General features: G+C 41.2%; 1 protein-coding gene across 3 annotated transcripts in view; it reads left to right on the forward strand.

Moving 5' to 3' along the window:
• The window catches only part of NEDD4L (NEDD4 like E3 ubiquitin protein ligase), a 757,870-nt gene that overhangs the window by 549,828 nt on the left and 186,585 nt on the right, over positions 1–21,457 (forward strand). For 2 of the 3 annotated variants that reach the window (XM_030192990.1, XM_030192991.1), the window contains exons 10-12: positions 11,724–11,853; positions 16,740–16,913; positions 18,807–18,869. In XM_030192990.1, coding sequence (XP_030048850.1) covers positions 11,724–11,853; positions 16,740–16,913; positions 18,807–18,869 — 367 coding nt within the window. The remainder of the gene's footprint in view (positions 1–11,723; positions 11,854–16,739; positions 16,914–18,806; positions 18,870–21,457) is intronic. The other variant, XM_030192989.1, reaches the window with a different exon arrangement.

Genomic DNA, 21,457 nt, shown 5'->3' on the forward strand with positions numbered 1-21,457 from the left:
TAGAGAGCTCACAATTTCCATCACAAATTGCTAGGTAGAGTGGGATTTAGACCCGGATCCCCTTGTTCACAGTCTATGGCTCTGACCACTTGCTCCTCCTGGGAGCTGCTTGCTGCTTTGTTGGTTGCCCATAATACTTGATACTGTTATAGCACCTGGTATCCCCTTTCAGTTTCTGTTCTTAGGAGAGTGGAAGGGGTCAGTGTCAACTGGGGGATTATGGAGGGGTCAAGCCTTAATCCCTCCAGTGGTCAGCTGGCCAGTCAGAGTACCTTTTTGTTCCTTGGATGAGATTGAAACAGGTCTAAATACAAACATCCTTCTTTTTTGACTTGAACATGTCTTTCTGTTCATCATTGTTGGAAAATGTCCTAATTTTGGGCCCACCCTAGTCCCGGCCCAAAACATGCCCCCCCCCCCCCCCCCCCTTTGCTATTTGGACAAACTCGATGGAAAACTTCCAAATTGTATCTTTTTGAAAATCGTAACAAATGTTTTTGGCAAATGGACTACTTTTGGCCATTTTGAGACATCTATCTGCTTCAAAAATCAGCTCCATTGGCACTTATGTGTCTTTATAAATTAGCCACCTTCCTGTTCTTTTAAGTTAGGCACCGTATAATAAAATCACCCTCATTGAGGGTCATTTTATGATGCCAGGTTTAAGAGAGTAAATAGGTGCCTACGTGGGTACTATTTTATTAATACACATACAAGCTCATTTTCAAAGCACTTAGCCTCCCAAAGTTCCATAGAAACCTATGGAACTTAGCCTCCCAAAGTGCTTTGAAAATATGCCTCATAGGCATCTATGTGTCTTTATAAAATAATAGTATATGCAGAAGAAATTGTGCCTGCCTTGCAGGCGCATATATTATCACCATCTCTTGCTTAGATTATTCAAAGAACACACACAGATTGACTTTATTATAATCAACACACTTATGTGCAAACTTTGCCAAAGCTCCATCCCTGGACATACCTACAAGTCATGGCAAGTACATTTTATAAGAAGCCACATAAGCATGAAAATGACTTCATAACATTACCCCTGTTAAGAGTAATCCTCTAACCTAGGCATTCACATTTACACCTGTTATGTGTGTAAATGTTTAAACTGCTAGCATCTAAGTACATATGTATGCATTTTCCAGGAAAATGTTAATATAGCATCTAAGCACTATTCTGGAAATATGTGCTTAATTTAGATGCTGCAGATTTGCAAGGGGGCATACACAGGAGTGGCACATAGGCAGGGCTCCCACTTAAGCGCATAACTTACAGAATACTGTGCCCACATCTTCCTGTCGCACTTAGATACATGTACTCCTGCATTAAAATTTAGGCAGGTTGATAGCTGGTTATGATAGTTTTCTATAACAGAACCTAAGCGCCTAGATTCTATTACAGAATTGGCTTTTTTTGCATGCCTAATTGCACATTTAATTTATAAGCTACTAGCAATTATGCGTGTATGTTCTAGGCACTGTTCTGTAACTTATGCGCAGCGGTCGCTTGGAGAATTTAGTAAAAGTCGCTCAAAGTTAGGCACTGGAACGATGGGTGCTAAGCACGAATTCTATAAAGGCAGTTCCATGTAGAGCTGTCTTTTTAGAATACTAGCTCACCCCCAGATTCTATATAGTGCGCCTAGAGATCTGTGTCAAAATCCAAGTGTATTCTATAACACGCATAACTTAAATGGCTTAAGCTAATCAGCATTGACAGCTCTTAACAAGCATTAATGAGCACTAATTGTCAATAATTAGCATTTACACGCACAACTCGCTAAGTGCATTCTGTAATGCAGTGCGCCTAACTTCTAATGCATGCAGGCAAAAATAGGCGTGGTTGTGGGCGGGGAAAATAGGCATTTCGTGGGCATTCTGAAATTAATGCACATAGTTATAAAATATGGCCCAATATGCCTAAATCTACGCAGCACAATTTATTACACATTTTTGTTGGTGTAAATGGAGGCGTGTAGTTTTAGGCACTGAGATATAAACTAAGTGTATTCTGTAAACTGCACCTAAATCTAGTCACTTCTTATAGAATACACTTAATCAGTTTTGATTTCCATGCCGATTTTTTTTTAGGCTCCTTATATAGAATCTTCCTCTTAGTGCACAATTTCACACCTAACTGTGGGCGCAAGCAGTTATACCAGCCAAAGACTGGTGTAGATGCTCACATCCAACTATTGTGAGGTTTGGAAATGCATGTATTCTATGACTGCATGCCAGTGGCATAGCTACATGGGGCCGGGGGGGCCTGGGCCCCGTAGATTTGGCCCTGTACCCCCCCTGCCGACGACCCTCTCGATCCCCACCTCCCGCCGCCAACCCGCCGTTGCTGTGGGCTACATTTGCTGGCGGGCTCCCGAATCCCCGCCAGCCAAGGAGGTCCTCTTCTTCTTCCGAAGGCTTCGTTCTGTTTCTGGCAGGACGTCAGACTCACAGAAACAGAACAAAGCCTTGCAGATCAGCTGATCTGCAAGGCTTTCTTCTGTTTCTGTGAGTCTGACATGCAGGACATCAGAACGAAGCCTTTGGAAGAAGAACAGGACCTCGGCAGGCGGGGATTGGGGACCCCGCCAGCAAAGGTAGCCCACGGCAATGGCGGGAGGGGGGAGGGTCGAGAGGGTCGTTGGCAGGGGTCGTCAAAGTTGGCGGGGGGGGGGGGGCTAAAATGTGCCTCCTCATCTCGGGCTCTGGCCCCCCCCTTCCGCCGAAGTCTGGCTATGCCCCTGCTGCATGCCCAAATCCTGTAAACACCCCTGACCTGCCTATGCTCCTCCCCTGGCTGCACCCCCTTTAGAGTTGCACGCAAGATAAGTTAGGCACGTGGGTTATAAAATAAGGCTGTAGGTCATATCTGTGCGTAACTCCTAATTACTGCCACCTATTAAACCAATCAGTATATGTGTGGATCTGTGATCTGCGCCCAGAAGGGCACACCCACTTTGGGAGACCTATACAGAATTTGGGAGTGTGTAAGTAGGTGGAGCATGGGGCCCTTTTACTAAAGCTTAGCATGAGCTAATAGACATTAGGACATGCCGAATGCTGCGTTTCCTATTTTATACCTATGGGCCACATGGCACTTAGCACACGCTATTGTCCATTAGCACGCACTAGTCTTTAGTAAAAGGGCCTCAAAGCACTGTAAAGTATGCGCTAAACTGCCATATGTAGGTACCAACAGTTACGCCTCCCGTAGACAAAGTGATCACAGTTTTGCCTTTGACATCATATAGGCAACTGTTTCACTGAGATTTTTTCCTCCATCTAATGCAAATTTGTTTGATATAATGTCATGTTAACTAATAAAGAGTGGAGAAATATTTTCAGAATTTATCAGTGAAAAGTTTAAAGACTTAGGGCCCTGTTTACTAAGGTGCATTAGTGCTTTTAGCGTGCCTACACTCAGTGCACGTGCTAATCGTGTAGGCACCTGTAGGGATATTGTAGGCAAATACATGGTTAGCACGCGTACATGGTTAACGCTCGTTAAAAATGTTAATGTGCCTGTAACGCTGCTTAGTAAACAGGGTCCTTATAGAGGTCTTGTTGGTAGTATAACTGTTCAAATCTACATTTTAGGGGTGCCAGTGCCAACTTCGACTAGTGACCTATAATGGAATCTGGGCGCACAGATGCAGTTATAAAATTATTTTATTTATTTATTTATTTGGGTTTTGCTCACACCTTTTTCAGTAGTAGCTCAAGGTGAGTTACATTCAGGTCCCTGGAGGGCTCACAATCTAAGTTTGTACCTGAGGCAATGGAGGGCGCCCAAGATCACAAGGAGCAGCAGTGGGACTTGAACTGGGCACCTCTGGATGTCAAGACCATTCCTTCGCTTGGTAGACTTGGGAGAGCCACATACACAGCAAATGGCATCGGTGCACCCAAATTGCAACACCCAGTTATGGAAATGACCCAACGTCTGTCTTCATTTAGGGTCCCTTTTACAAAGGCACGCTAGTGTTTTTAGTGCGCCCTAAAAATTACTGTGTGCTAAACGCTAAGATGCCTATTATATTCCTATGGGCATCTTAATATTTAGCGCATGTGAATTTTCAGCGCATGCTAAAAATGCTGGCGAGCCTTTGTAAAAGACTCCCGTAGTGCCTTACACTCTAATTCTCCAGTCTTATTTTTAGAATTCTGGCATTTAAATAAATACAAACAACCACATCCAGGCTGTTCTTTCTCACAACCTTCTTGGAAGCAAGTTATTCAGAATAATATGGAATGATTCATATGATAGGATAAACCAACTTACCTTGCTGATGTCTACTTAGCCACCTTTTCCTTCACATGCCACCTTATTATTTTAGCTTTACAATTTTGCAGTGTATATCCCACTTTTACGTTAAAACTGTCCAGTGTGTTACAAAACTTGAGCCATGCACTGCAAATATCCATTAAACAAAATGAAATTGGATTCAAATTCTAATTGGATTGTAGCTGACTTTGAAAATCCTAAATTGCTTGCATGTGTTTTAGTGCTTGCCACATAGCTAATTTAACAAATGTGACGTTGATTCATGGGTGAATTGCTGTCATTTATTGATCTGCATAGCAATTACCGTCGTGCTTCATGAGTCAGTCTCTCAATAGGTGTTTTAAACTTACGCTTCTAGCCACCCGAGTCACGGTTTTGTCTACAGAGCATGATAAGCACACCTTCAGATTCAGATGTTTGAAAATGAAATGCTGAACTCTTTAATGAGCAGTAAGAACATTGATTTATATCCCTAGTGGGGATTTCTAATTGGAAATGCATCAGATTATCCAGCAGTTCCCTTAGTGATGTCAGTTGCTACAGCAAAGAAGTCTTACATTCAGATCAATCCACTTTTCTGCTGCTATGGTACTTATCTGCTTTGTGTAGCCATTTATTGTATCTTTAAAGAAAATTGTGATGGTCTGGTGCATCTCTTGTATTTTTCATTTATACATCCAAGGAGAATATATGCCTTTCCATTCTGCGTCAAACACATAAAAGAAACCATATATAAATATTGCAAAAATTAAGCGTTGAAGGGGCAATTTGTAAATTAAATGCAGAGCTTGCACTCCTGCTAGTACATTGCATCATCAGGCCTTTAAGCATGTTTTAAAAGGAAAGCCCCACATAATAACCTATTGAGCATGCTCACAAAACGATACCACAAATTAAGGGAGAGAAGGAAAAAAAAAAACCAAACAAACTGTGGACTAGGTTGCTTCATATATCAGTAGTAGGGACATCTCCTGCCTTCACTGCATCTCAGACAGTGCGCAGGGAAGTCATCACCTAATGATGTGGTCACTAAGAGGGGTAGGAGCAGCGGTCTCTTGCACTGATGTAGTCACTGACAAAGGGCCTTCTGATCATTATCTCTACTGGCCAGAGCAAATACTGCTCCTGGAACCTGGCCACAGAGGGTAAGTTGCATTGAAGCTCATGTCTGCCCTTGTGGAATGACACCCCAACACACCTGCATACTATACTGCCTTGCTCAAAAGTATTTGTATGATCTTACTCCATATGAATCCATAGGAAATATTGAAAAATAATATTGGGAATCTTTATTTGATAGGAAAAGTACATTCATATTTCTAATAAAATTACAGAACCTGTTCATCATTAAAGGGTCCTTTTATTAAGGCCCTAACAGGATTAGCGCACACTTAATGCCACATTGCACATTGTATTCCAGGGGGGCTGCATGGCACTTAACACACACTAATATTTAGTGCATGCTAAATTCGTTAGCATGCCTTAGTAAAAGGATCCTTAAGTCAACACAATAGACAATAAAACATTTTAATAGACAGCATAGGGTGTAAGCAAAGTTGAGACATACAGATAGATAAGACAGAGCAATGTTTAGAGTCCCTTTTTAGAAAAGATGTGGTGAGAGAAATTCAGATGTCCAGACTAGGATATGGACAAACCCACAGTATTTTACAAGAGACTCAGCCAAACATAGTCAAGACTGTATGTTGAAGTACCCCTCACCCCCCCAATTCCCATCCCCCTAATCTCCACTCCTAACCTTACAGTGGCCCAAGATATATGTGAGCCCCACTTGCTCCTTCTTTTATCACCCTTGGCTCAAAAATGGCCACTGTGACCCCCTAGTGGTAATCTGGTGGTATTACTGTTAGTGGTCAGGTTTCAGATAACAGCATACTGGCTTTATTTGGAAACCTGGCCCGTAGTGATAATACTGCAATATTATCACTAAAGGTTATGATGGCAATTTTTGAACTCGAACTGTAAGAGCAGGAGGGAGTAGGGATTACTTCTGCTTTCACTAAACATCAGGGACCCCGATAACTGAGGATTGAGATCGAGTAAGAGGGGAGTCTATTGGGGAGCAGATGCAGGAGGAGCTCATCATTTCTGGGGTTCAGGTGGGAAGTCATCTTTCCAGAGGGGGAGGCACCTGGGATATTTGGATATGTTGAGGGTAATGAAGGGGATTGGATGCCTTGTGGGAGGACATCGGAGACCAGGAAGTGGGATTCATGCCTGAGGGCTGGACCTGTTCCTTAAAGTAGACACTTAATATATGCCCGGGGGAGGTGTAAATTCCAGTGTGTCTAGTTTTTATTTATTTGGATTTCTCTTGTAAGATAGGGAATCCATATTGATATGTACAAAATGCAGCAGCTAAGTTGATATTGGGAGGCAGATTGTCTGACCATGAGGGGCATAATCGAAAGGGGCGCCCAAGTTTTCCTGACGACGTCCTCGCAGGACGTCCTGGTGAAAGGCCAGGAAACCCGTATTATCGAAACAAGATGGGCGTCCATCTTTCGTTTCGATAATACGATCGGGGACGCACAAATCGTAACATTTAGGTCGTCCTTAGACTTGGTTGTTTTTGATTTTCGGCGATAATGGAAACTAAGGACGCCCATCTCAGAAACGACCAAATGCAAGCCCTTTGGTCGTGGGAGGAGCCAGCATTCATAGTGCACTGGCCCCCCTAACATGCCAGGACACCAACTGGGCACTGCACTGGACTTCATAAATTGTTCCCAGGTGCATAGCTCCCTTTCCATGTGTGCTGAGCCCCCCAAAACAACCCCAAAACCCACTCTCCACAACTGTACACCATTACCATAGCCCATTATGGGTGTAGGGGGGCAAACATTTACCAGCACAAGTGTAACAGGTGGGGGGGGGGATGGGCCTGTGTCTGCCCGCCTGAAGTGCACTGCACCCACTAAAATTGCTCCAGGGACCTGCATACTGCTGTCATGGAGCTGGGTATTTATTTATTTGTTACATTTGTACCCCACATTTTCCCACCTATTTGCAGGTTCAATGTGGCTTACATAGTACCGTCAAGACATTCACCAAGTCGATTGATAACAAATACAAGGTTATATTGTGGTCGAATGAAGTAGATGTGTAACAGGCACTATGAGGGTCAAGGGAGTGAAGACTGTATGTTGTCCAGTACAGTCATTGGTTATGCTGTGTTGCTGGGTGTGGGGATTTACGGTGGGTCGGTGGGGTAAGCCTTTTTGAAGAGGTTGGTTTTTAGTGATTTCCTGAAGTTTAGGTGGTCATGGATTGTTTTCACGGCTTTTGGGAGTCCATTCCATAGTTGTGCGCTTATGTAGGAGAAACAGGATGCGTAAGTTGTTTTGTTTTTAAGTCTTTTACAATTTGGGTAATGTAGATTTAGTATGATTGTGATGATCCGATTCTGTTTCTGGTAGGTAGATCTATGAGATCTGTCATGTATCCTGGGACTACGGCGTAGATTATTTTGTGGACCAGAGTGCAGATTTTGAAGATGATCCATTCTTTGATTGGGAGCCAATGCAGCTTTGCATGGAGGGGTTTAGCACTTTCGAATCGTGTTTTACCACTTTCGAATCGTGTTTTACCAAATATCAGTCTGGCTGCTGTGTTTTGGGTGGTCTGGAGTTTTTTTGTGAGTTGCTCTTTGCATCCTGCATAGATTCCGTTGCAGTAATCTGCATGGCTTAGGACCATTGATTGTATTAGGTTTTGAAAAGTTTCTCTCGGGAAGAAAGGTTTTAATCGTTTCAGTTTCCACATTTGACATTTGAAGCTGGCATAGAGGCTGGGAAAAAGTATTTTAAACATTTTTTTGAGGGTGGGAGGGGGTTAGTGACCACTGGGGGAATAAGGGGAGGTCATCCCCGATTCCCTCCGGTGGTCATCTGGTCAGGTCGGGAACCTTTTCACGGCTTGGTTGTAACAAAAAAAGGACCAAGTAAAGTCGCCCAAGTGCTCATCAGGGACGCCCTTTTTTTCCCATTATGGGTCGAGGACGCCCATGTGTTAGGCACGCCCAAGTCCCACCTTCGCTATGCCTCCGGGAACTTTGGTCGTCCCCGTGACGGAAAGCAGTTGGGGATGCCCAAAATCGGCTTTCAATTATGCCAATTTGGGTGACCCTGGGAGAAGGACGCCCATCTCCCGATTTGTGTCAAAAGATGAGCGTCCTTCTCTTTCGAAAATAAGCCTGCATGTAACACTGATTCTGATTGCCCGCATTAGTTGCCTGTTCTTCTGGGGATATATTTTAAGCTACTTATATTTGTTTTTAAAATTTGATATGGTTTAGTGCCAGACTCTCTCTCTCAAGAGGTATTGTTCTATTCTGCCCCCAGATCCTTACGATTGGCTCAAGAGATAAGATTGCCTTCCACATCAATTTGTCATAAGATGCTAACTAGGAATAGAACCATAAGTGGCAATGGTCCAGAATTATAGAACAGTTTGCCCAAAGAAATCAGGATTATTCCTTCTTCCTTAATCTTTAAAAAGGCTGTTAAGACTTATCTGTTTTCTTTATATTTGAGTGATTCATAAGTCTGAAGTATTTTGTTAGTTTTTAATTTGATTTTTCTCTGCTTTTCTAATTTTGATTATTTGATTTTTTTGTAATTCAGTGGTATTTTGTTCCATTGCTATTTATTTTGAAATCCACCTTGAGCTCTTCCTGGGTAAAGTGGACTACAAATGTCTATATGAGATTAGGTATCATATACATACCCAAATACTGTTTCTCTCCACTCCTAACAGTCCTCCTGGCAAAGTAAACATGGAGAACCTTACCATTTCTATATAGCCCATTTTCTAAAATGGCTTTAACTTGTGTTTGCCTTTATACATCTGTAAAAGCTGTTCTTTACATGTGAGGATGCTTCTAAAATAAGTGGGTTGAAGGGGGGCAGACTCAGGACTAATGTTGGGAAGTATTTTTTCATGGAGAGGGTGGTGGATATGTGGAATGCCCTTCCATGGGAGGTGGTGGAGATGAAAACGGCAATGGAATTCAAACGTGTGGGATAAACACAAAGGAATCCGGTTTAGAAGGAATGTTCCATGGAATCTTAGCAGAAATTGGTTGGCGATGCTGGTAATTGGGGAAACAAAACGGGAGCTGGGAAGACTTCTACGGTCTGTGGCCTGAGAAAGGCAAGAACAAATCAAACTCGGGTATACATATAAAGTAGCACATACCATGTAAAATGAGTTTATCTTGTTGGGTAGAGTGGATGGACTGCACAGGTCTTTATCTGCCGTCATTTACTATGTTAATTATGTTACTATATTCTTACATTTCCAAGCCGCTTCTCCTATAAAAATTGTGTGGAACACCATGAGGCTCATTTTCAAAGCACATAGATTTACAAAGTTACATAGGTTACGCACATTCAGATTTTAACTTTGCTTGGCTGTCTGAAAAATATACAGATTTCTTCTGTGAGTTGTTTCTCTCTTAAAGGGGGGGTGGAGGTAATTACTAACATGTATTACGGAAAAAGCATGTTAAATGGCAAGACTGTGCATTATTTTAACTTAATGAACATTATTTTTACTACATTGAAAGCTAAATAATAATGAGATGCAAAGTGTACAGTACAGCTCATTATGCAAATCAGATAACGTAGTTTGTATTTAACTTCAGAAGCTGTATTATTCATGGAAAATAACACCAGCTTGGAGCCGGTGTTATTTATCCATCCTGGGAGCCCTCTTAAAGTGTCCAGAAGATTTTATTGACCTTGAAGGTGTGCAGAGGGAGATCTATTCAAGTACACTGGCCAATTTTCTTCAAGAGCCTTGAAGATCAGACAGAAAGTTTTAAATTAACCCTGTTTTTATAACGGTAGCCAATTAAATTTTTGCTTACAATCTTTTGTCAGTCTTACTACAGCATTCTGACAAAGTTAAAGCTGGTGCAAACTCTTTGTAGTCAGAGCAATGGTTCAGTAATGGAGGTTGCAGTAAGCTGTTTACTAACAAGTGCTTGGTTGAAATGACAGCCTGCTCAATACATTGAGAAAAATAGTCTTTTGTCTGCTGTTAAGGCTTGGTGATACTTTGTCACATGTTTCCTGCAGTTTAGCCTGTCCTTACCCAGGCAAGATTTACACCGTCCCCTTTCTAGTAAATTTTCCAAGAGGCAAATCTCTCAAGGTTAGAACATAAACCTGTGGAAGATCAGCCTCATTGTTTCTCACTTGTAACTGGTGTTTTTCTATAGACAGCGGATTGATAAGCCTCTTCCACCTCCCTAAGAGCTGAACAAATTCTTGAGCTATAGAGCTAATTGAGAAACAGAGGAGACTGCTGCATGTGAGAAGAGCTGAACATGTTTATTACTTTGCACTAAATTCTGAGTTCTGGGAGTACTGTTCTAGCCTGACAATGTGCACTGACATCGTATGTGCCTGATAAATCCAGTAACAGCTGAGCAACAATGGTATTTTACCAATTTTATCATTCATTCTGACAGTGTCAGCATTGCGATTGATTTGCTCATATTTTCATGAAGATTGCTTTGTTTTGGTTAAATTATTACTCTTCCACTTGGATTACTGTAACTCCATATATGTTGGCTCTTCTGATAAATTACAAAGCAAGCATCAACTATTAGAGAGTACAGCAGCAAGATTGATTTTCAGGTATAAAAAGTATGATAGGGTTTCTCCCCTGTTTGGTCAAACTTCATTAGCTTCCGATTAGAGTGCATATGATTTATAAAATGTCATGTATAATGTTTAAGGCTCTTCAAGGTGAAACATCTGAATATGTGATAAGCTTATTAAATAGGTCAACATCTGGTCATACTTTTCATTCTCAAGATAGTAACTTACTCAATTTATGATATCTTATGGAGATTTGTTATAAACACCAATTAAATAATTCTTTTTTTATTTCAAGCAGCTTATCTTTCGAACAATCTTCCTTTGGTTATTACTCAAGAAAGGCATTATAATTCAGTTCTTAAATTGTTAAAAACTTTTTCATAGATTTTTGTTGTAAAAATGTTCTATTTAATTTTATAATTAAATATGAAATCCCAGAATTGTACTGGTATCCTTGTGCTGTATACTACTTCGGACCTATTGGAATAAGCAGTTTATAAAAGCCTAGGTTAGATTAAAATATTTGTTTAGCACTGCATTATAAAACACATTCTAGGTTAGGTTCCTGCCACCTCATCGCTTCTTTGAAACTAAGGATCCTCTGCTTCTCCCATGCCCTCTTTGATGATGGAGGAGGAATTTGGTCTTCTAATTTGTACTGAATTTCAAATAATTTCTATTGTAGCAGCTTGTTCTGTGTTCTATAAGTAAAATTTACAATGAATGAATACATGTATTTGGTTTTCAGTGACAATTTGTTTCTTTCTTTGTTCTCACTTTTTTATTTCAATGATCTAGTGATGTAGCGTCCGATTCAGACAGTAACATTAGGCACATACAGCAAGAAGCCCACAGAGTATTTCGCTCCAGAAGACACATTAGTGAGGACTTGGAACCTGAACACACAGAAAGCAGTGATATTCCTGAGGTGAGTAAAGTTTTTTTTTACCAATACTTTTGTTAATTTTGAGTAGAAATGTTGTCTTGGCCTCCTGTTTCCATTTTTGTTTGAACCTGCATTTACTGTAGTTTTAAGAATAGATCCAAATAGCAAGTGAAATGAGTCCACTATGCAACTTAACGTAATATTGCATTGACATAGTAAATATTTGATATTATATTTTTCCTATAGTAATTTACTTAGGTGGGGGAGGAGAAAGCTTTAGAGTTGCAGTTCCAGTGATGATAAAGCTCTTGCCGGTGGTTAGGACCATGGCATAGCAAAGATAGGTTGCAGAGAAAGAGAAGCACTAATAGGCAGATGATCAAAAGCCCCGCGCTGTTCCAAACGGTTCTCTATAATTAGCACTGGAACAGCGCGGGGCTTTACCGGACCTATGATCAGAGATAATTGCATGTAAATTTAAGCACGCAATTCTGTCTGATCATGGGGTAGAAGTGCGGGAGGATTCCTCTGCACTTGTTTAACAGATCTGAGCCAACCGAAACTGGGGCTGTAGGTCTGGCAGACCTCTGGTCCCCCTGACCCCCCCCCCCTTGACATAGGTTCAGGGGGGGGGGGGCTGGAGATCCAGTGGGTCTTGTAGGCCTTTAGAAGTTTCTTCCAATTGGACTAGTTTTCGTAATTTTTTGTTTGCACCACATTCTCTCTTGTTGTCTGCACTGACGTTTCAGCTTTTGAAGGTCAGCATTATACCAGGGTGATAATTTCTTATTGGGTCTAGATTCGAATTTTATTGGCGCACTCATTTAGTTGTTGCATGAAGTTTAGAGAGGGAGTGGAGCAGAGCAGATGGATTTCCACGTGGATTTTTTAGGTGCCATTTATAGAATTCAAGAGCAGGTGGAAATCTTAGTATGTACTTTCTAAGCATATACAAATATCTATTTATATAATATGCATTTAAATTGCGACTCCATCTGTGTTCCACCCAAACTCCGCCCATGAACATGTTAGCCTCTGATACCATATCACGTACATCTCCATAGGATTTTTATACCCTAAGTGCATCACTCTGTAGTTCATATTAAATCTTAACTGCGAAACATTAGGCTATTTTTTAATATTTGTAGATCACTTCTCTGTGTCACCTGTAAAAAGGCAAAATTTTCCTTTTAACCCTTCAACAAAATTGCTTACAAATATACCAAACAGAGTTGACTCCATGAGGGATCCTGGAGACACTCTACTACTCACCCTTCTTTTACCACCACCTTCTGTTGTCTGTCAGTCAACCAGTTTCTAATCCAGTTTATCACCTTGGGTCCTAATTTCACTACTCATGATACTACTTTAAAGAACTATATCAAAGGCTTTGCTGAAATCTAAATAGAATATATCCAGAGCAGATCCTCGATGCAGTTCTCTGGTCTCCACGTCGAAGAAATCAGTCAAGTTTGTTTGGCATGATCTTCCTTTGGATCTTACAACCAATTGGATTTTACAAAGTTCACTATCCTTTCCTTCAGCTGTGTCTCCAATACTCAATGTTGTCGAGGAGATTAACCAATAGGGATTAAAAAGAGTTTTTGGACTCGTCCCTGGAGAAAAAGTTCATAAAAGTTATTATCCAGGTAAATTTGAGAGCGCCATTCCTCATGCGTGAAAATGAGCTATGAGAAGTAAATGTACTTTTTTGGAATCAGAGTAAAGGTAAGGGTAATGAGATTTGATATACTGCCTTTCCGGTAACTGGGTATTTGTGACCCAAACAAGCTACTGTCAGGGACAGGTTTCTAGACATGATGGACGTTGATCCTGGCTTGATTTAGAATGGTTTTTCCTGTTCTTAATGATACAGCCCAAAATCAACTTTAACACCTTTATGCCTTATTAATCCCCTGATGAGCTAAAATATTAGCATTCTTGGTTCTTTAAGGCCTAATTTTATAACAGGATGCATATGGGATAAGCCCAAACAGATACTATTTTATAAAGGCAACTTAGAAGCCTATGTGCTTTTATAAAATAGGCTGCCAGAACCAGCTCAAATAGCGTTCAAATGTCAAAGTGTTTACACTGCTCTTAAGTTGCTGTAAATGTGTGCTTGTACCCTGTGTATTTTATGAAATATATACAAGTGTTGCAACTCCCTCAGGAACACCTACACACAGTTCAGATAAAAGTAGGCACGCATACTCGGGAAAAAGCTTTGTTTCAATCATTTTTATTAAGCAAAAACATTCCAACCAATATAGTAGAGAAACAGTTTTAGAACCCTGAAATCACCCCTCCTGTGCCCACCCAACCCATCTACCCCACCCCACACAGCTTTAAAGAGGGACAAGGCAAGGAAAAAGCTTTATAAAATACCCCATAAGAATAATCTCTTATTAAGGACCTCTTTTATCAAGCTGCGCTAGTGGTTTCCATGCAGCAAAGCCAACGGAGCCCATTCAAAGTGAATGGGCTTTGTCGGCATCACTGCACCTGGAGCCACTGACTTGATAAGAGGCCCCTAAATGTGTTTGTAACGGGGTGTTCATTGGAATGATCTCTTCTTTAAAATTACTTGGGGTTAATATCCAAATCTGTGCAGGTTAAATCACACTGGCTACCCCAGCCGTTAAACTTCAGTTGTATTTTTGGAAGATACTATGTAACGGCTTTTGTATATGTTTTGTTTGTACCTTAAGATTGGTATTATTTGGATGTTGTGTGGCATGTTGTGTGTTTTATGCTTCCTGTTTCAGGATCAATAATAAACATTTTAAAAAAATTCTGTGGCACTTCAGTGACTCCATCCAGTTCAAGGAGGTTTTATGAGAGGAAATGGCATGACATCAAAAGGTTGAAGCCATTTCCCCCCTCCCACGCAGCTGCCATATTGTGTGACCCTAAATATTCGCAGACACTAATGAAAACAATAGGAAACTTGTAAGTTGTTTTTTTTTTTAATTTAACAGCTTTTTTATTTATTTGAATGCTTCACATATGTTACTGGAGAGGTTTTTCTTAACCTCTTGTGGGAGGGGGGGGGGGGGGTCCTAGGGCGTGAGCCACAGTCCCACGCTTCGGAGTGACAGACTTGGGGCTGTGGGAGTGTTCATTTTTGTAGGGGGCAGCTTTAAGAAAGGCCCCAGCTCTGCCTGAGCCTTGGGGCCGAGTTGGAACTCCCACTGCTCCAAAAACAAGGCTGCTGCTCCTGAGCGCCCATATCCATGGTGGGACCATGGCTCACCACCACCCCCCCCCCCCCCCCCCCACACACACACACACACACAGGAACTCCCCCAGAGGTATTAAAAAAAAAAGCCCTTGGATTACATATGGGAAGCTTTCAAATAAATAAAAAGCTGTCAAATTTAAAAAACAAACAAACACATACACACCTAGGCAGTCATAAACCTCACAAGTTTGCTATTGTTTTCAATAGCATCTTTGAATGTTTGGGTGGTCACACAATATGGCTGCAAGCTCCGCCCACTGGCTTCACCCCACAGAATGGGCCAGATAGGCTCATACTGTCTTCTGGCATAAAACCTCCTTGATCCAATTAATATTAGTGTTGAATGCTATGGCACTATTAGTGCTAGGGAAGTCCGGGGGCAGCTAGTTGCAGAGCACACCCAGAAGTTAACCGAGTACGGTAGGAATTCCATGCCGGTGCCTAGATAACTAACTGGGCATGTTGGACTAACTATCATAGTTAGCTATCGGGTATGGCATTGAATATCAGTTTTACCTGACAACTTGTAGGTAACGCTAAACACCTGTATATTTAGTGCCAATAAATGGATAGGTGCTGGCATTGACTGGCGGAGCCCAGTTCAGCCTACAACAGGGAGCAATACACGAAGGGATGAAACTCCCCATATGAAGAAAGACTAAAGAGGTTAGGGCTCTTTAGTTTGGAATAGAGACAGCTGAAGGGGGATATGATTGAGGTCTACAAAATCCTGAGTGGAGTAGAACATGTAAAAGTGAATTGATTTTTCACTCTTTCAAAAAGTACAAACACCAGGGGACACTCAGTGAATTTACATGAAAATACTTTTAAAACAAATAGTTGGAAATATTTTTTCACTCAATAGTTAATCTCTGGAACTCATAGCCGGAGAATGTGGAGTGGAGGAGTAGCCTAGTGGTTAGTGCAGTGGACTTTGATCCTGGGGAACTGAGTTCGATTCCCACTTCTGCTCCTTGTGACTCTGGGCAAGTCACTTAACCCTCCATTGCCCCAGGTACAAAATAAGTACCTGTATATATGTAAACCACTTTGAATGTAGTTGCAAAAACCTCAGAAAGGCAGTATATCAAGTCCCATTTCCCTTTCCCTTCCCTTAACAGCATTAGTGTATCTGGGTTTAAAAAAGGTTTGGACAAGTTCCTGGAGGAAAAGTCCATAGTCTGTTACTGAGATAGACATGGGGGAAGCCACTGCTTGCCCCAGGATTGGTAGCATGGAATCCGGCTACTATTTGGGTTTCTGCCAGGTACTTGTGACCTGGATTGGCCACTGTTGGAAGCAGGATACTGAGCTAGATGGACTATTAGTTTGACCCAGTATGGCTATTCTTATGTTCTTATGAGCACTTACAAAAATGCTGACTTCTGCAGGCTGAATATTGCCCCTTAAATAAAATCTTCCATGTTAATTGTGATCAGAAAGATGGAACTTTTGAAAAGTGCCAAATGTTGTCAGTGTGCCGGAAATGAGATCCTGTAGATTTGCTGGTTTGAATTAGTAGAATGTTTGGCATGTCGCATCAGACAATTCAATGACGACAGGTTGAAAAACTGAAAATGCTCATTCTACTATTGATTATAAGCCAGGCTTGATATAAAGAAAGCCAAGTTCTGTGGAGTGTTCAGGTGAAGACTTTGTGTTCTCTCCTTTGTTTTTCCTTTAGCCATGGGAAACCATTTCAGAGGAGATTAGTCTAAGTGGCGATTCAGTGAGTCCATCACTTCCACCCCCTCCTTCTCCCATCTCTCAAACTAGCGCTCTGGAGTTGTCAGAGGAATTGAACAGAAGACTGCAGGTCACGTCCGATTCCAATGGAGAACAGTTCAGTTCTTTGATTGTGAGTAGAAATGATCACTATTGAACTTGTCCATTGTTGTTCTTTCACAGAATTCACAGATGTATAAAATATTATGGACTTGGGGAAGTGCCCGTGAGACACATGAATTTTGTGTAAAAGTTAACAGGAAGCAAAATACCTTCTGTTATTCCTTCATTCATATGTCTAGGGGTTTACTAAAGAACTGATGCTAAAGGGCTTTTGTTTTTGTTTTTCTTAAGACAAAATGGTGAAATATCCATACTGAATAGTTATGTTTGGCCTGAACAGAAAATAATGTGATGTTTGCCTCTTTGATTACAGTTTGATATGCTCTGTGTATACTCACTAGTTTGAAAGGGAATATTGTATTCAACAGTAAATTAATAGAAGATTAGCTTTTAATGGTCTAATTGCAACCTGAGATTTCAGTACTGTTTAAAGCAGGAGTCGGTACTCTAGTTGTGAGGAGCTCACTTAGAATAGCACACGGTAATTGGATAGCAGTTAGGGGGCCTTTTATAAAGCCATGCTAGCGTTCTTAGCTCGCGGTAAAAATCAGCTGGCGGTAAATTCTGAGACGCCCATAGGAATGTAATGGGCATCTCGGCGTTTACCGCCAGCTGATTTCTACCATGAGCTAAAAACACTACCGCGGCATAGTAAAAGACCCCTTAAGGGTCCCTTTTACTAAGCTGTGGTAAAAAGTGGCCTGTGCTAGTTTGGACATGTGAAATTGGCGCACTGTAGGCCATGTTTTACCATGGTGGGTAAAATGGCCTTTTTAAACTGGGGCACTAAATGGCCATGTGCTAATATTAAAAGCAGTATGTGGCTATTTACCTGTTTACTTGGCAGTAAGGGCTCATGAGCTACTCGTGCAGTAATCAGCCAGTACAATTTGTCAACGCTGGCGATAACTGCCAGGAACGCCCCTACGGTGGGAAACAGCACTATCCCAGCGGTAGTGTCAATTTGGTGTCTGCTAGCTGTGCGTTAGCCCTGCTTCGGCTTAGTAAAAGGGCCCCATAGTGACAGGATGTTCTGCTCAGTTGTCCACAAGCCATTGGCCATTCAAGCTTGAATACCTTCACTGCTCTAGCTGTAACCTGACTTGTATAAGTTTATTTACCTACGTCAGAATGCAGATGTACAGCTGAATTCCTTCTCAGCTATGTTTTTTTTTTAATTGTGAAGATTTTATTTTGAGAAACAAAAAATAAATACACTTTTCATACAAGGTTCTCCATGCAGGGTCTGAGTTGTGAACCGAGAATGGTGCCTTCTTAGGCAGAGTATGGGGCATTAATGTCCTACTACTTGGTACTACTGATGGCATAAATGTTGTCAAAACTTCAGGATTAAACCTTCTGCTATACTACTACATGCAAAATCTTTATCCTTCCCCTTCCAGCATAACTTTTCTTGCAGTACAACCGAGATTATAAATATGCAGTATGTTGTGTTTTTTTGTTTTGTTTTTTAAGAGGATGGGTTAGGGCATGGGGCTGGAACTTGTTGCAGTCTTATTATTTTTCAAATTAATTGTAATTATACAGCCCTTTGGCCATGAGTATTTTGAGAAGAAACTGCAAGTTCTCCTTCAGTGTTTAAGCCAAAGACTTTGTTCAAAGTACCAGTGAAGAAAACTGAGCATGACAAAATGCTCTTCAGATGAAAAAATGCAAGCGTTAAATATGTGAACAATTTACTAAGATTAGAATTCACAGTTTTTAAAATATCTCTAATATTGGTCATCTTGAATTGCTTCTCAAATAACTGGTGTTCTGTGTTACAATAATTCTTGGTAACTGATTTAGTAGCCTGTGAATTCCAAATCGCCTAAGAAGTGAAAGTAAAACAACATGACATCCTTATATTATTTATGTAACTGTGACTTTAATTATCCTTTAGCAGCTGCCTGTCCCAGACAGGAGACCACGTTCTTCAACTGTCACGGGCGGTGAAGAGCCTACGGTAATAGCCTTTCTTAAATGTGCTCTGCAAACGGGATGGATGGATTAATCTCCTGGCTCGCTGGGCATTTGGGGGCTTTCCTATACTTTCTCTTATTCTGGTGCATCTTCTGAAAGAACAGTACTGATTTTCTTCCACTTTTTATTTTAAAATGTGTCATCGGTTACAGGCAATAGAAGCATTTGGATAACATTGACAAACACAGAGTAGCCAACAACAAAGGAATTGTTTGTTAAAAACTGTTGCATTTTAAATCATAATTCAATTTGCCAAAATAATACATTCATTATATGTAAAATATCTTTGTACAAATGAATCATGATAAAAGTGGAATGATACAGTCTTGAGTTTTTCTGGCAGTGCATTTCTGTCTACCTTCTCAAGTGTTGCAAGCATTTTTTCTTTCCTCATGCTCAACATAATGCCTTCAGGGAACTCTCTTCATATTACATCCTGCCTCTTGCTAATAAGATCTTAAATACTTCTTTGCTTGTGACTGTGGTCCTATAGATGAAACTGTTGACCTCATAATAAAATGTCTAAGGGTTTTACATTTAGCTGAAAAAAAAAACTATTTCTCAGATGACATTTTGTGATTTACATTTGAACTGGTTTTTTTTAAGTGCTCGGTGCAAGAAGAACCTAGTATATGTTCTTTGCTATTTTTCTAGCAGAGAGGCCATATTGACAAAAAAAATTGTCAGCATCGGTGCAAAGATTGCTGCTGGACAAAGTGGACAGTACATGAGGGTAGAGGTCCTCCTCCAATGAGACATCTGTGTCAAGGGGTTTCCTTTCTGATATCGTCGGCCTGGCTGCTCTGGCAAATTATGAGTAATTTGTACAACTAAAGTCTACCCACCCCTCCACACACACACGTTTTCTCTTTCCCTGAATCCATCTCCCCTGCTCCCCAGCTTCTCTTCCCAGCACACTCCTCCAGTTCTGTCCCAACTAGTACCAATCCCTATCACCATTCAGTTCCCACCATCCTGTTTCCACTGCATAGTCTTCAAGTTGCCGCTCCTCCAGTTTTTTTTAATCCTTTTACATTTGTTCCATCGGTTTGTTGGCAGTGCCACCTCTGGAACAGCTGTTCTGTTTTCTTTTGACACCGCATGACTCAACAAGTGTGAGCTGCTCACTGTCCATTCTCCTGCACTACTCTCAGTCTTATAGATTAGTAAAGTAGTTTACACACCACATGGCTCACTTATAGAAAGCTGAATGGTGGAGACAGAAAACAGAACAACTGATATGGAAGTAGTGCCAGTAGCAAGTGTCTCTGGGGAGGAGGGGGAAGAGTCTGAGACCATAATTATTTACCAGCTTTAATAGATAGTCATCCCCAAAGTGTATAAATATTGATCAGTAGTCTGCCTTTCCTGCCATTGAACAATTTATATATGTAGCCCATTGTGCTGTTATAGTCAATGAATGTATAAAAATGTTACTTTTTCAGAGTCCTGCTGCAAGAACAGCACCAGAGCATGTCAGTTATAATTTACCTCAGCCAGAGAGCTATCACTTTAACCAAAAAGTTTATTTTCTTTCTGTTTTTCAAAAGTCCTTTCCTTTGCAAGGGGAGGGAGTTCACCCATGATATTCTTTGGTCAGGATATGATTAATGCACATAGGTCTAGACAAGAAGGGTTCTACAGACTTGCCAAGTTGCCTACATTTTTGACCAATATGAAAGCCTTTGGATCAGGGTAGGGTTACCATTTAGACATTGATAATTAGGGAGACAAGTTGGTTCCAGAGCCTTTTAAATTGGTACCACTACTCTGCCAACTATCTGCCTCTCTGGCAGTAGACATGCCCTACTCCCATATTTATTTATTTGTAGTATTTGTATCCCACATTTTCCCACCTATTTGCAGGCTCAATGTGGCTTACGTTGTTCTGTAATGGTGATCACCAATTCCGGAAAAGAGAAATACATAGTTAAGGTGGAGGAGACAGAGTGGATTAGGTATTCAGGTTAAGGAAGTTAATTTTCATAATAAGAAATAAAAGGTATTGGTATCTTAATGCCTTCACTCCTTTCTCAGGTCCTTTGACTCTTCTCTTTCATCACTGACTACCTGAGTCCAATCTTTCTTGCTCTCCACTTGCACAGACACAATCCCCAGGTCTCTCACTATCTCCCCAGCTCTTCCCTCAGCTCATCTCTCAAAGTAGCCCAGGGAAAGCTGTAGGAACTGGTCCCAACTATGGTTGTAGGTTGTGTGAGTATAAGGATTAAACAGAGTGTACTCACGGGCTGCATAATGGTCCCTGCAACTCCTGGGTTCTTTGTAGGAAATGAGGCCTGTGAACTTACACTTCTTTAGTCCCTCTGATCTCTCACATTCTGCTGCCGCAGCCATACCCAAGAGAAGGACAGCAAGGGGGGAATGGAGGTCCCCATATGGATGGTGGGCAAATTTGGCTCTGCTGGGGTAGGGGGGATGAAGAAAAGGTGGAATGAAGGACCATGGTGAGGACCCAGAAATGCGAGTTTGCCTAGAGACCAATATAGTGTTAATCTAGCTTTGTCTGTGGTTTTATAATGCCTTTCAGTTGTGATCTAGCAGATATCTTGG

Source organism: Microcaecilia unicolor, chromosome 2 (assembly GCF_901765095.1).
Source record: "Microcaecilia unicolor chromosome 2, aMicUni1.1, whole genome shotgun sequence".
NCBI classification, from domain to species: Eukaryota; Metazoa; Chordata; class Amphibia; order Gymnophiona; family Siphonopidae; genus Microcaecilia; species Microcaecilia unicolor.